Below are 16,020 nucleotides of genomic sequence, written 5' to 3'. Positions count from 1 at the left end.
CTGAAGTCAAGAGGATTTCAACAAAAGGAATCTCATATGCAAACTCACAGAAAAGGAAGAACTTTGTAAATTCACCACTTTTTCAGAAGACCTGTGTGGTTGGAGTTTGATGATTATCTGACGATGCTGGTTAGCAGACATCATAAAACATCTCTTTTCATTCTAGCCTCCTGAGATGGGAATGTCAGGTAATGCACTTCCTGTCTCCAGTTCTATGCCCACTATCAGAATCCAGAGTGAATAAAACAAGTCTGATGATAGTGAAAAACATATACAGATTTTTTTTAATGTCAAGTATTAGGGTTTCTCAAATTTACCAACTCACTCACCAAAGACCTTCCACTGCTTGTTATCACATATCACTATTATAAATCTGCTTCTGACACAATTTTGCTGCAACTCTAACCCTGATTTGCCTGGTTTTTACACAGTAAACAATTGGGTTCATCAGTGGAGGTACAAGTAAGAGAACATTTGCCATGAGAACATTAATGAGGGGAGAGACATGCTGGCCGAAGCGATGGACAATGGCAAGGTTGATGATGGGCAGATAGAAGATAACCACGGCACAGATGTGCGAAACACAAGTATTGAGGGCCTTGAGCTGCTCCTTTCAGGATGCAATTCCTAGCACAGTCTTGAGGATCAAGATGTAAGACACAGCAATGAGCATGAAGTCTACCATAAGGCAGACTGCCCCAAAAAAGCCATAGATGACATCGATTCGGTTGTCAGAACAGGACAATTTCATGACGTCCTGGTGGAGGCAGTAGGAATGGGATAGCTGGCTTTTCTTACAATATCTCAAGCTTCTCAAAGTGAAGGGGAAGGGCAGAACCAGGAGGATGCTCTTAAAGGAGAACACCATTCCTATTTGGGCAACTCTGATGGATGTAAGGATGGAGCTGTATCTCAGAGGGTTGTGGATGGCTAAGAAGCGGTCAAATGACATGATCAGGAGAACTGAGGACTCCAGTGCTGTGAATCCATGGATGAAGAATTCCTGGGCAAAGCAGGCATTGGCTGAAATTTCAGGAGCATTGAACAAGAAGATCCTCAACATGGTAGGCAGAGACGACAAAGACAAACCCAAGTCAGATAGGGACAACATAGAAAGGAAATAGTACATGGGCTCATGTAAGGAAGACTCTGTCTTGATGATAAAAAGGATAGTGCAGTTTCCCAGAATAGCAATAAGATACATGCTGCAAATGGGAATAGCGATCCAGATGTGTGCATATTCTAGCCCTGGCATCCCAACCAAGAGGAAGGTGGTGATTTCAATGTATGATGTATTGGTGATGGACATGATGTATTCAAAAGTTTCTGCAATGAAACGTACAGACACTTATGTTAATAAAATATAAAATTCTGGAAAGTAATGTTGGAATTTATGGGTTCTTTAACTCTTTTAGACAGTACAGAGAAATCATATGACTGTCATATGGAGAAAAATGAATGACACTTTAGATTAGAAGTTCCCTATGTCATAAATTGGAGAAATTATTTTGGCCATGTTTTTCCTCTACAAAAACTAGATTTGAATTTTGTATGAAGATGTGCATTTGATTTCATTTTCCCTGTAAAATATCAATAAACCCAAATCAATTAACCTGGAATTCTACTATTTCTTGCTTTCAGATCCTATATAAGATACTGAATATACTATATAAATTCTATGATGATACAACATGTGGACAAAGAAATCTAAATACCTTCCTAATTCTAATAACTCCTACAAAGTATGCTCTTCTCTGAACCAAACTGCCCTAGGTTTTATACTAGTGACATGACTTCTGGATTCCTCTTCTTCCTGTGTATTAAGTTCTATGTGGCTAATTACCAAAAACAGAAGTAAAATGTAAGTCAAATAAATGACGGTATCTGGGTACTTACTAGTGAGTGGTGAACACTTGTGAGAGAAGTCAAATAATCCCCAGTAAAAGTTCAAAATCTTTATTGTACTGTTGCAACTCAGTAGCCTGGGAGGCAGTACAGTCTTTCAACCTTTTTGAGCCTCCCTTTCCTCTCTGGATAGATGCAAAGTGTGCTTCCCTGTCCCTGAAGGTACACTGCTGTCTGTCTTGCGATCTCAGTCTCCTCCTTTCTCTTCCTTTTCTAGTTGCTTTAGAATCCCTGAGTTCTCTGGGGATTGCAGCCAAGCTGGATCTGCTCTGAGAATGACAACAGATATTTGCAGACGCAGTAAATCCACAGACATAGTTGATACCAAAGAAATAAAATAAACACATAGACCTGAAAATATAACTGCTTTGGCTGGAGGGAGGTTCTTAATAACCAGGTACTGGAAAGACAGAGTACATCCATACAGAAGATAGGATACTTCTGCTAGACTTCTGGCTGATATATTACTCCTCTACCTCGGTCAGAGTCTAAGCAGAGATGTTATTAGTTGAATTTGTGTATTCAAAGAAGCACTGCAAGGAAAAACACCCAAGGACATAGATTTGTAGCCTAGACTTTACTCTTGATGCTTGGGACTATCACCCCATGTACTCTGGGCACCACTAACTAAATATCCCTTACAACCAGCTTGTCAAACACAGTTTTCATTTTTTTTTTTCTCTTCCCAAATCTGCCCTTTGCAAGGAACCTATCACATTAATAAGGCTTCATGCTTAAGAATTTATGAGCCCAAAATCTATCTCTTTTATCAATTTTTTACATAGTAGTAACCACTATTTATTGGAAAATATGAGCTATTTCACTTATGGGCTTCATTGCTAAATGATGATTTTGAATCTTGTCATCTTTGAAATAATGGTAAGTTACAGTGTTATCTTCATTTTACTGATGAAGAAAGTTTTTCTCAAGATCAAGTAATCCATCCAAGATCACATAAGGGTTGTACGGTACAGGTAAGATAAGAACCCAGATTTGTCATATTCCCGATAACTGAATACATAGCATGCAATCAGAAGGTTGCTCTATATGTGGGGGATTATGAACTGAATAAATTTCTGTATTTCTGTATTATTTTCAGCATTCTAAACTGATTGCTAGTTATTTCTGGGGGATAATATAGAATATTTGGTCTTGTATTAGTTTTTACAATAAAGAAGATAATACTAGTATAGGAATCCTAAAGGAAACATTCTTGAGGACAAAAAAATCATTCATCCTATGGATAAAGATAATGTGGTATATATATATACAATGGAATATTACTGAGCCATAAATTAAGAGATTATGGCATTTGCCAGTAAATGAATGAAACTGGAGACAATCATGCTAAGTGAAAAAAGCAATCCTAAAAAACCAATGTTCTGTCTGATATGCAGATGCTAACTCACAATAAATGGAAGCAGGCATAGAAGGAAGAATAGAAGTTCACTGGATTAGACAAAGGGGAATGAGAAGAAAGGAGGGGGTATGGGAATAGAAAAGACAGTAGAATTAATTGGACATAACTTTCATATATTCTTATATGAATACATGACCAGTGTAATTCTACATCATATACAACCACAAAAATGGGAAGTTGTAATCCATGTATATATGATATGTCAAAATACATTCTACTTTCATGTATAACTACAAAGAACAAATAATTAAAAATTTATTCATCCTCATGAATATATAGTATTCAATGGATATTAAGTTGACTAAGTAGAGGAATCATAAGAAAGTTTTACTATAAACCTCCATAAACTCCTTAAGCTATGTAATGATTCTTTTTAAATTGCAAATAGCCTACTGTTTGCATTTGCCATAAAAATAAGCAATACTCCTGCCCAAATTGGTGTTCTCTGAGCTTTTTCCAGGCCCTTTTCATTAAAGAGAAGGTAGGATGTATCTGTACGTGTATGTGTGTGTGTGTGTGTGTGTGATAATTACTTTGTTGATGTTACATGTTCATTTTCTCAGTGTTCAGTTTTAGGGGTTAAGTCCATTTCTTCCAAGATAATATTAAGTAAGCTGTAACAGGACAGGTAGCACCTCTGTTTTTTAAATATTGATATATTCATTAGGGTTAATGTATATGGTCACTTAGTATTTGCAGGATAAATGAATGATAGAATTTTAAAAACTGACATTATAAAATATATGCTATTTTTACTTTTATTTATCTTTATTTTCTTTCTCACTTAGCTATGCTTTCTATGAAATAAAAGGACAGTTATTAGCAATTAGGAAGAAATATTCTAAGTTAAGTTTTGTGCAGGGTGAGAGGTGGGGGTTTAATTTTATTTTACTGCATATGGATTTCCAGTTTTGCCAGCCCCATTTGTTGAAGAGACTATCTTTTCTCCATTGTATGTTTTTGGAACCTTTGCCTAGTATGAGATAACTGTACTTATGTGGGTTTGTCTCTGTGTCTTCTATTCCATACCATCGGTCTACCTGTCTATTCTGGTGCCAATTCCATGCTGTTTTTGTTACTATTGCCCTATAGTAGAGTTTAAGATCTGGTATTGTGATACCTCCTGCTTCACTCTTCCTGCCCAAGATTGCTTTGGCTATTCTGAGTCTTTTATTCTTCCAGATGAATTATCTCTCACCCTGCACAAAACTCAACTTAAAATGGATCAAGGATCCAGGAATTAGACCTGAGACCCTGCACCAAGTAGAAGCAAAAGTAGGCCCAAATCTTCATCATGTCAGTTTAGGACCAGACTTCTTTAACTAGACTCCCAGAGCTCAAGAAATAAAAGTAAGAATCAATAAATGGGATGGATTCAAACTAAAAAGCTTCTTCTCTGCAAAGGAAGCAATCAATAATGTAAAAAGAGAACCTACAGAGTGGGAAAAATCTTTTCCACACACACACTTCAGTTAGAGAACTAATCTCCAAAATTTATAAAGCACTTAAAAAACTTTACACCAAAAATACAATCAATAAATGGGTTAAGGACTAGGCAGACACTTTACAGAAGAAGAAACACAGGTGATCAACAAATATGTGAAAAACAGTTCATCATCTCTAGTAATTAGAGAAATGCAAATTAAAACCACCCTAAGATTTCATCTCACTCCTATTAGAATGGCTATTATCAAAAACACAAGCAATAATAAGTGTTGGTGTGGGTGTGGGGAAAAAGGCACTCTCGTACATTGCTGGTAGAGTTGCAAATTGGTACAGCCACTCTGGAAAGCAGTATGGAGATTCCTCAGAAAACTTGGAATGGATCCACCATTTGACCTAGTTATCCCACTCCTTGGTATATACCCAAAGGACTTAAAATCAGCATACTACAGTAATGCAGCCACATCGATGTTTATAGCTGCTCAATTAATATAGCTAGATTATAGCTTAATGTTATAGCTAGATTGTGGAACCAATCTAGATGCACTTTAATAGATGAATGGATACAGAAACTGTGGAATATATACACAATGGAATATTACTCAGTCATAAGGAGAAATAAAATTATGGCATTTGCAGGTAAACAGATGGAACTGGAGAGTATCATAGTAAGTGAAATAAGCCAATCCCCAAAACCAAAGACTGAATGTTTTCTTTGATAAGTGAATGATGACACATAATGGGGGGTGGTGTCAGGGGGGTAAGAGAAGAATGGAAGAACTTTGGATTTTGTAGAGGGAAATGGGGAAGGAGGGGTGGGGGAAGGAAAAGACAGTGAACTGAAACAGACATTATTATCCTATGTACATGTATGATTATACTAGTGGTGTGAATCTACATTGTGTACAACCATAGAAATGAAAAGTTGTACCCTATTTGTGTACAACGAATCAAAATGCAGTGTGTAAAAATAAAAAAAAGAAAAAGAGTAAATATTCTAAAGGATTTTTATATTATAAATTAGCATCATATCTATTTTTATATGCTAATTTACTTCATATTGTATTTAAAGTTTTGTTTATCGATGATATAAATGATATTAAAATTATAATGAAATTAATCAGACATTATTTTTCATGCATTAATTTGTTATTAATTTTCTTGCTATAAACTGAAGTATTTTTATTACTGCATATTAATTATACAGAATAATGGATTTATTTCAGTGTATTCATACACATTCACATTGCATATTTTGATTATTTCCAGCCGTGCACTATCCCCTTTGCCTTCCCCTTCTCCCTTCCTTTCATCCTCTTCCTTTTGCCTAATTGTTTTTTTATCCCCTAGATTCTACACATGGCAGAAAACCCATGATACTTGTTTTTCAGAGTCTGACTCATTTTATTTAACATGATGATCTCCAGTTCCATCTATTTTTCTACAAATGACATGATTTCATTCTTTATGGCCGAATAATATCCCTATCTAGTATCTCATCATGATATAGCTATATATGAGAGAGAGAGACATAGATATGTCATATTTTCTATTTTTACTTAGTTGTTGATGGATACTTAGGTTGATTTCATAATTTGACTATTGTGAATTATTCTGTGATAAACATGGGTAGGCAGGTGTCTCTATAATATGCTAAATTTAATTCCTTCAGATAATATGGAACAGTGGTATAGCTGAATCATAGAACTTTGAAGCAATTTTTCTATAAAGGTGAAATATTACAGATTAGTTGACGTCATAGATAATGATGATGAAGATATGCATATCAAGTAGATAGGACAAGGCTAAAAACAGTGCCTCTGTAAATCATTATAAGTTAGCTTCACTAAATTGGAAGGAAAAGTTGTGAAAATCTAAAGGTAAAATTTCTATTTCAAGAAGATGGTAAATGAAGAACAAATTAAACCCAAAAGAAAAGAGAAGGAAATGATGATGATAAGATCAGAGAGCAATAAAATACAGATATGACATAAAGTCAACAAGGCAGAAATTTGGTTCTTTGAAAAGTTTAAGAAATATTTTACACTTAGAAAAGTATAAAAATTAACTTTGAGAGACTGATCAAGGAGAAGATAGAAAACACAAAATTTATATTAGTAATGAAACCAAAGAATTTAGCCAATGCTTTATAGACAACACAAAAAAATAGCTGGAGTTAACAAATACAACAAACAAGTTTTAAGTAATCATCACATGAAATGGACAGACTCTTTTTTTAGCTAGCAAAATTCTTTTTATTGATGCATTATAATTATACTTAATAGTGGAACTCATTAGGTCATATTCATACATGCACATAACATAATGTGATAAATCTCATTCTTCAGCACCTTTCCTTCCCTCCCTACCTCCCTCACCTAGCTCACTTGTTCTACTCTACTTATCTCCCTTCTATTATTATTGTGAAATTATTTTAATTAGTGCATTATAATTATATATCAAAGCATAATTCGTGTGTTATATTTGTACACAGACATAGCATAATTTAGTAGATTTCTTTCCCAGTACTTTACCATGCCTCTCCCTTCTTCCTCCTCAATCCCCTTTCCTGTACTCTGTTGGTCTCCTTCTATTTTTATTTGATTCCCCCTTTGTTTATTACATTGTTCTAGCTTCTCTAGAACATTCAACCCTTGACTTGCTGCATCTGATTTATTTAACTTAGCAGGTAGTTCCCCTATTTCATTCATTTATGTGTGAATGACTTTCATTATTCTCTGTGGTTGAGTAAATCTCCATTGTGCATATACACCACATTTTCTTTATCTATTCATCTACTGATGTGGCCTCTAGACTGGTTCCATAACTTGGCTATTGTGAATTGCACTATTTTGAACTTTGGTATGTTTGTATCACTGTGTTATTCTGATTTTAGTTCTTTTGGATAAATATCAAAGAATGAGATAGCTGGGTCATATGGTGATTCCGTTCCTAGTCTTTTGAGGAATCTCTACACCACTTTCCAAAGTAGTAGTACCAATTTGCAGTCCCCAAAACAATGTATAAGTGTGCCTTTATTCCCATGTACTTGTTAGCAATTATTATTTATATTTTTGACTTAAAAAATCAGAAATAATTAAAAGAAAGACTTTTATGAAAAGATCAACCACCACCTAAGAATACTGTCATATGACAAAGGATGAATAAAGAACTCCTAAAAATCAGGATGCAAAATCCAATAAAAAATAGGCAGTGCACTTGACTCACTTTTTTCAATTTGTGTTTAGGAAAATACAAATTACCATCACAATATAATACTGTAACATACCCATTATAGTGACTAATATTAACAAGATCAAAAATCCCAAATTTTGATCAAGATATAGAGCATCAGATCCCTCATATGTTTTGACTGGATGTGCAAATCGGCACAATTTACTTGATGATACTTAGTTTAACATTTTCTACTGTACATAAATGCTTGCCCTAAAATATCACTTCTAGATAAATCACTTCTATAGTCTTACATCTTCAAATGTATTCCAAAGTAATTAATGGGGTTTTTAATAGTTTCTTTGAATTGCTAATCTCTCTTTCCCTCTCTCTCTCTCTCTCTCTCTCTCTCTCTCTCTCTCTCTCTCTCTCTCTCTCTCCTTCCCTCCCTCTCTCTCTCTCTGTCTTTCTCTCTCTCTCTCCCTCCCTCCCTCCCTCTTTCTCTCTCTCTTTCTCTCTCTCTCTCTCTCTCACACACACACACAAGGTAGTTAGAAGATGCCGATGCTGTGGGTCTGTTTGCTAAAGTTTTTAGCACACTTCAGTCATTGCTGCTCTTACATGAGTCGATTAGAACCTCGATGGTTTTTATTTTCATAAAATACTAAATTTTTTCTTTTTTAAAAAGACTAAAACTTTGAAAAATCTCTTTAATCCTAATGGGGAGTGTACTGTTATGGCTGTGGCTTGTATCTGGTTGCACTGAAAAGATAAAAATAAGGATGGAGATGGGAAGATTAGTTGGAAGCCTAAATAACTCCAAACCTAAAACCCAAGATAATTAATCCAGAATGCTCTGTTTAATTAAATAAATAACTTTATATTGCACAGATCTGAGTACATGGGTGTGTCTTTGAGTTCAGTCTCTAGTCTTAATATTGTCATTCTTCAGTCCCTACACAGGTTCTGAAGTTGTGTTATCCTGGCTTTCACTGAAGCTGAAATTTCCCATCAATGCTGTTTCTCACATAATTTTGCCAGAATCACGTTTTTAATCTGCTGGCTCTTCACAGAGTATACAATGGGATTCATTAGCGGGGGAACCAGAAGGAAGATATCAGCTATTATGACTCTAATAACCGGAGAAGCATTTTTGGCAAAGCGGTGAAGGGCAGCCAAGGTGATGATAGGCACATAGAAGATGAACACAGCACAGATGTGAGAAAAGCAAGTGTTGAGGACTTTGAGGCGACCCTTGTGGGAGGTAATCCCCAGAACAATTTTCAGGATCAGCATATAAGACACAGAAATGAAAACTAAGTTTAATAGAGATAAAAGAGCCACCAAAAATCCATAAATTATATTGATCCTGTTGTCTGAGCAGGCCAACTTCATGACATCCTGGTGGAGGCAGTACGAATGGGATAAAATGCTTTTCTTACAGAATTTCAACCTCTTTAACATAAAAGGAAATGGGAGAACAAGTAAAATACACAGTGTGGCAAGTACAAAGCCAGTTTTAAAGACTCTGTTGGGGGTAAAGATGGAGGTATACCGCAAAGGGTCGTGGATGGCTACAAAGCGATCAATGGCCATGACCAAAAGCACTGATGACTCCACAGCTGAGAATCCATGAATGAAAAACTCCTGTGCAAAGCAGGCATCTGAGGAAATTCCTGTGGCATTGAACAAGAAGACTCTCAGCATGGTTGGAAGGGAGGAGATGGACAGTCCCAGGTCAGAGAATGCCAGCATAGAGAGCAAATAGTACATAGGCTCGTGCAGTGAGGTCTCTGTTTTTATGAGAAAAAGGATGGTGCAGTTTCCCAGGATGGCAACAAGGTACATGATGCAAATGGGAATGGAGATCCAAAAGTGAGCATGCTCCACCCCTGGGATCCCAGTCAGGAAGAAGGTGGAGATTCCCTTTTCAGAGGTGTTGAAGACTGACATTGCAGGAATATGAAGACACCAGAAGCTAGGTCTCAGAAGAGTTTTCCTACAAATGCATAAATTAATTGTCTCAAATCAGTATGCTGTATTAATCAGGTTGACATAAATCTTGATATGCCAGTTATTTATCTCCAGTAATTTCTAGTATTAAACATATTTTATGAACTATAAGTAGTAGTAACATCAGGACCCATATGAGCAAGGTACAAAAAGATAAGTGAAAAAATACCTATGTCCACAAATAACCATCAACAAAGAGATATAAATATTCCAAACACTTTTCCTGGACTCAGTATACAAGAAGGGAGATGCAAATTTCTCACTTTCAATTTACTATAGCATTTATTAGGATAGTGATGTGTACACTTGGAAATTACATGAACAAATGCAAGATCAAATAAGGAACTCCACTGGCTACAGTTGCATTTGTAGTTTTTGAAGAATTTTAACCTTAAGAAAATATTTTGCCAAAAAAATTTGACTGGAATAATTTGATTGGATTTCTACATCTGAAAGAAGGAAGTTGGACACTATGGTACACTACTTGATACAAAAAAGATCTCAAAATGTATCATAGGTATAAGTGTTAGAGCCAAAACAACAAAGCACCTAGAAGGAAACAGAAAGTAAATCTTTGTGAGCTTGAGTGAGGCACTGGATGCTTAGACACGGCACTGGAGCCACAAACCAACAAAATGCACACATTGTATTAAACACTTCCAGGATTTGAAAGGCATCACCAAAAAGGTAAGCACTTAACTCACAGAATGAGAGAAAGATTTGTAAATCACATATCTGGACTTCCTCAAGAATATATGAAGAACCCTTACAACTCTCCATTAGAAGTGAAAATATGCTTACCATCACTAGTCACTGGGAAAATGTAAGTCAAAACCAAAATGAAAGATCACTTCACACACACAGAAAGCTGAAATAAAAAAGACAAATAATTATCGGTGTGGATGTGGACATAGTTGGACTTCTCTTCATTGCTGTGGAGATTCCAAATGGTTCACCAACTTTGGAAAATATTTTAGCAGTTTATTCAAATTTTAAACGTACAAGAGGACCTATGAATCCTATTCCTATGTATATTTTTGAGAACAAGGAGAATACATGTTCAAAACTTATACACAGCCCAATTTACTGTCAAGTGATGCAGAGTAAACTGTTCTATCTGAATATTACTTGATAATAAAAGTGAGGTATTTATGTGTGTTATAACATAAATGAACCCTGAAATCATTATACTTGGTGTAAAAAAACAAATCATGAAAGAATGTACATTGTATTATTCCATTATTTGAAATGTCCAGAATGGACAAGTCCATAGAAGCAGAGAGGTATGGTTCTCAAGACTGAATTAAGGGGTGAAGGGGAATGCCTGCTAATGGATGTGAGAATGTTTTTCAGGTTGATGAAAACATCATAGTATTAGATAACAGTGACAGTTGAACAGTAGTATGAATATACTAAAAGTCATTGAGATATATATATATATATATAATATATATATATCTATATAATCTCAGAATGAATTTTATTGTCAATGATATCTTAATAAAGTTGTTATAGGATGACACTGTATCCCCAAATACTTACCTTCATGTTTCTCTATATATCCAAGTTACATATGGAAATTGCATCTTTGAGAAGAACACCTATCTGGAGATCTCCCTATGTGGAGTGCAGAGTAGGTTGGTCTGAGTCCTATTGATAGAACACTGAGATTTACTGGGGTGGATGACTAGCCACTTTAGATCAAAGAAACATTAGTTTAGGTATCCAAACAGGTAGCATAATACAGGGAGGACAACCTGGAGTCCTAGTAACAGGGATCTTGTCAAAGCAATGAAGATGAGTGGAAGGATGAAGATCAGCCAACCGCAGGACAGACACAGCCCATCAATAGCATGGCACTGAGAAGTTCCAGAAGGGGAACTGTAAGTCCTTTGTCTTTATTGCCCTGATGCTCTGGCTGGTTCTCAACAAATATTTTTTGAAAAAACATTTATCTTTTTTGCTTAGATATTGAGAGAATGCAGGACTAAAATGAAACGAATAAAATAGTCATACAAGGGTCATTGCCTTATTCTGTCACCTCTTCTGCATCCCAAACTTTAGCTTGCTATAGGCTATGAGGGAGGGAATCATCAATCCCAGAGGCCCAGTGTTAGTTTACATGGGATAAGAAAGGGGGAGTTAGAGAGAATATTTAAATTAAGATATGAACATTTAATCATAAACATCACCTGTTTTATTTTCTTCTGCTGGAGTAAAACAACATTTTGAAAAACAAAATTTGCCTTATTCTGACATGAATTTGATCGTTCCACCTTAAGAAATCTCAGAAAGATCTTCCACTGTCCAACAACTTGCTGATGTGCGAGGCCCTGTGCCCTCCCCTGTCAGGCTGCACACAGGTCTGAGGTACCCTCATCCTTCACTCGGGTCCGCTGCTACAACATGCATCTGTGTTCCCTTAAACACACCGTACAGCTTCTTGCCCCCACACTGTGGCTTCCAAGGATAGTCTCAAGTGAAGTGCACAGGGCTTAATTTGTTTTGAGAACATGAATTTATAAATAATACTATAGATTATTTTCTTGAATATAAGGAAACCTAAGACATTTGAACTTTTCAATAATATAAGACTTGAATAGCACTTATTGTTTTCTGCAGCTTGAAGTGTTGTGCATATCGTTTATTTCTTTATTTTTGGTTCTATCCAGTACATGCAGGTCCATCCTCAAATCCTTGGTCAAGGTCAAGGTCTAACTCAATGATCAGAGTGACAGAAACCCAGCATGTTGTGCTGTCCTTGATAACATTGCTACTTTTCTTGCCCCTCTAGATTCAAAGTCTCCTACACATGCCGACACATTCCTATACACATTGGATGAATGAAAAATCATAACCTCGACTTGCTGACTTTTGTATTTGAATTAAATGATTAAGTGGAATGCATATAAACTCCTACATTACTTAAATACTCTGAACTATAGATTCATAGGTAGATTCTTTTGTTAGAATTATTGGTCAGGTGCAGTGTCACACACCTGTAATCCCAGTGACTCAGGAGGCTGAGAAAGGAGGATTGCATGTTCAAAACAGCCTCAGCAACTTAGTAAGGCCTAAGCAACTCAATTGGACACCATCTGTAAATGAAACATTAAAAAGGACTGGAGATGTGGATCAGTGGTTAAGTGCCCCTGGGTTAAAAAAAAACAGAATTATAAAGTTACTTCCATACCAAGAGAGAGGAAATATGAAGCTGAGACAGAATCTCCTAGCTGTTGACTTGACTGTTTCTTTTTCACCAGTGCAGACTCAGTTTCTTTTTCATCAATGCATATCCACATCCAAAAATAATGTCTTATCCTGTAAAGTAGTGACTCTACCAGCCAGAGAGCATGTCACCCAAGAATCAGGATCAGGTATCTGCCTTTGAATTCCTTTCTGGGCCAAGATAGTGATTTTGGCTTCACACTTGGTTGATTTCCATGACTTGGCAGAACTCTGGACTTGTAGAGGTACAACCTGCATTTACACACATTATTGGACTTTTCAAGGTAATGGGGTACTGATATCCATCTTAGTCACTTGGAGAATAAGTTAGAAAGCATTTGAATTACTTGCTTGAGCTGGCGCAAACTATAACTGTGAACATCAGGAAACTTACTAGTAGGTTCACAAGTACTTGGACCCATATGTTAGAGTCAAGAGGAAATCGAGGTGGGTCACAGTCACCAGGGCTCCACTTGAAACCCTGGGCAGCAATTTATGTGCAATGTGCAGTCCTGCCTTCCTCGAGCATTCCCCTTAGCTCAGAAATCCCTGGGGAATCCCCACTCAGCAGGATGTACTTAAAATTCCCCATAGGTGAATCCTCAAATGACACTGGAACCAAGAAGGCACACACACTTCCCAGTAAATGGGAATATTTAGCAATTTGCAGAGAACACCTTTGAGCCTCCTCTGCTCTGCCTGCCAGGATAATACTTGTCTTTTCCGTGATTCCATATCGTCATGTAATCATCTTCGTTTCACAATGTATAACAATTATGCCCTTCCTTGTCTGCTTCTTCCACTGGATGAACCTGTCTTAAAATTACAAAGTTTTGCCAGGCATGATGGCACACACCTGTAATCCCAGCAGTTTGGGAGACTGAGGCAGTTGGATCACAAGTTTAAGGAAAGTCTCAGCAATTTAGTGAGGCCCTAAGTAACTCAGGAAGATCGTGTCTCAAAATTAAAAATAAATAAATAAATAAATAAGGGACTGGGATATGGCTCACTGGTTAAGTGGAAATATAGACTATACTTAAGTATGGAGTTTCATAAAAACACAATAGTGAATCTCACTATCCTGTACATCTACAGATCAAGATCCTAATTAGAATAAGATATATTTCCAACCAAAATGGATTCTACTGTCATGCATATCTACACAGAACCAATAAAAATAAAACAATAATATTTATTCATTTACTCAATACAAAGAAAGAAATATATAGCCTAAAAAATTTTTAAAATATAACGTTTAGACTCCATTTCATAGCCAATGAATCTTTTTACTTAATATTCTGGTATAATTTTCATAGTTTCTTCCTGTATTATGCATGTTATTTCTTATGATATTTGTTTTATCCCCAAATTGTTTCCACTGTAAAACTTATTCATTTTTAAACATTTGATGTAATGTACACTGTCCTTAAACAGAGGCTTTATGGTTATCCTTAGAGAAGCTTTGTGTTTAAAGCTTCTTTTTTATGACACATTATCCTGTCTTGCTTATCACATAAACAACCCCACTTTCTTGACAGTTGCATTATTCATGTTATGAATTGTCATAAAAATGTTCAGTTCAGTATTATTGTCAAAATGTTCAAAATTTATCAGTAATAAATATGGTCTTTTAAAGGTAGACTTAACTCTCATAGGTTAACTTAACTATCTTAAAGCTATGGGTCATTTTTTGTTTGACTCTGATACATTCCTGAAAGTTCTACAATTAGTTACAGACCAGAGTTTTATGTATTCAACAGTGAAGAATCCTGTCAGAGCCTATAGAAAAGTATTGTACCAGGTACTTAAAAACTCAAAAATAGACTCTTACATAACTTACAGACCATTCCAGGGGTCTAAGTCAGGATTTCCAGGAATCTTTTCAGTTAGTAGTTGGGTAATTCCATGAGAGTACCAAGCCAAGATCCAGTGGAGCAAGAATTAATTCCACAGGACTAAATTAACTGGTGAGGAACATTTTATTGCGGTTGTTTTGGATATTGTTCATGCCATTTTATCTTCTGTTGTCTTAGTGTGTGCACTCTCTTTTCTTCTAAGCTATAAGAAACCCATAGTTCTATAGTAGACTGCTTTTCTTAAACTGAAATTAAACTTGTTGAAATTATAGAATCTTCCGAGTTCAAAACTCTTACTGAGTTTCCTTGCTTTTTATGACATGTTATTTAAAGAGGTGCAATAAGAAGCTGTCTCCTTTAACCAAGGTATAATTTCAAACATTGATTATTCAATTAAGAACTTTCCTAGAATGTCATATTGGAGAATGCTGCTCCTTTAATAACATCAGACCAAGCACTTTTGAGAAACAAATGATGGTTTTATAGATTCACTTCTATAAAACCCACCCAGGTAAACTGGTAAAGGAGATCACATCCAGGCAGGACGGGCATCCTTGGGACAATTTGGGGACTGAAGAAAAAAAAAGTATTATTCAAAAGTATGGCAATCTGAAGGAGTAATTTGAATTGACTTTTTGAATTGAGCTCTCTAGCCCAGTTATAACATTAATTCTGGCTTTTAAATGTCCAATTTGAGATTCCTTACTTGAAATTCCAAGGCTAAGAAATTCTAGATGATAAATTATCGTTTTTGTTACCCTTGTCTGAAGAATGACATCAAACTTATGAGGACAGTCTTACTTTGTGGTCAAGAGTAACATTCCCCTGAAATTTTTTAAAATTAAAAGTGGAGATACTACAGGGAAGAAGTTACGACTCAGTGGAAAACTATATATTGCTTAGAACTCACCTTCCTGGTTTATCTTATTTTGAATATATAGAAGCCACTTCCATTCATTAGCTTTGAGTCATTTTATGACT

At 35.8% G+C, this 16,020-nt stretch overlaps 2 protein-coding genes across 2 annotated transcripts; both read right to left on the bottom strand.

Moving 5' to 3' along the window:
- Positions 1 to 352: 352 nt before the first annotated feature.
- Positions 353 to 1,309, bottom strand: LOC124959580 (olfactory receptor 51A4). The gene is given in 1 exon segment (XM_047517986.1): positions 353 to 1,309. A coding segment is annotated over 1 exon segment (957 nt).
- Positions 1,310 to 8,953: 7,644 nt separating this feature from the next.
- LOC124960682 (olfactory receptor 51A7-like) lies at positions 8,954 to 9,895 on the bottom strand. Its single transcript, XM_047519572.1, has one exon. It carries the CDS (start codon positions 9,893 to 9,895, stop codon positions 8,954 to 8,956), a length of 942 nt encoding a protein of 313 aa, XP_047375528.1.
- Positions 9,896 to 16,020: the final 6,125 nt, after the last annotated feature.

The sequence above is a fragment of the Sciurus carolinensis genome, chromosome 11, assembly GCF_902686445.1.
Source record: "Sciurus carolinensis chromosome 11, mSciCar1.2, whole genome shotgun sequence".
NCBI classification, from domain to species: Eukaryota; Metazoa; Chordata; class Mammalia; order Rodentia; family Sciuridae; genus Sciurus; species Sciurus carolinensis.
The sequence above is the reverse complement of the archived record's forward strand: the minus strand, read 5'-3'. Positions and strand labels throughout refer to the sequence as shown.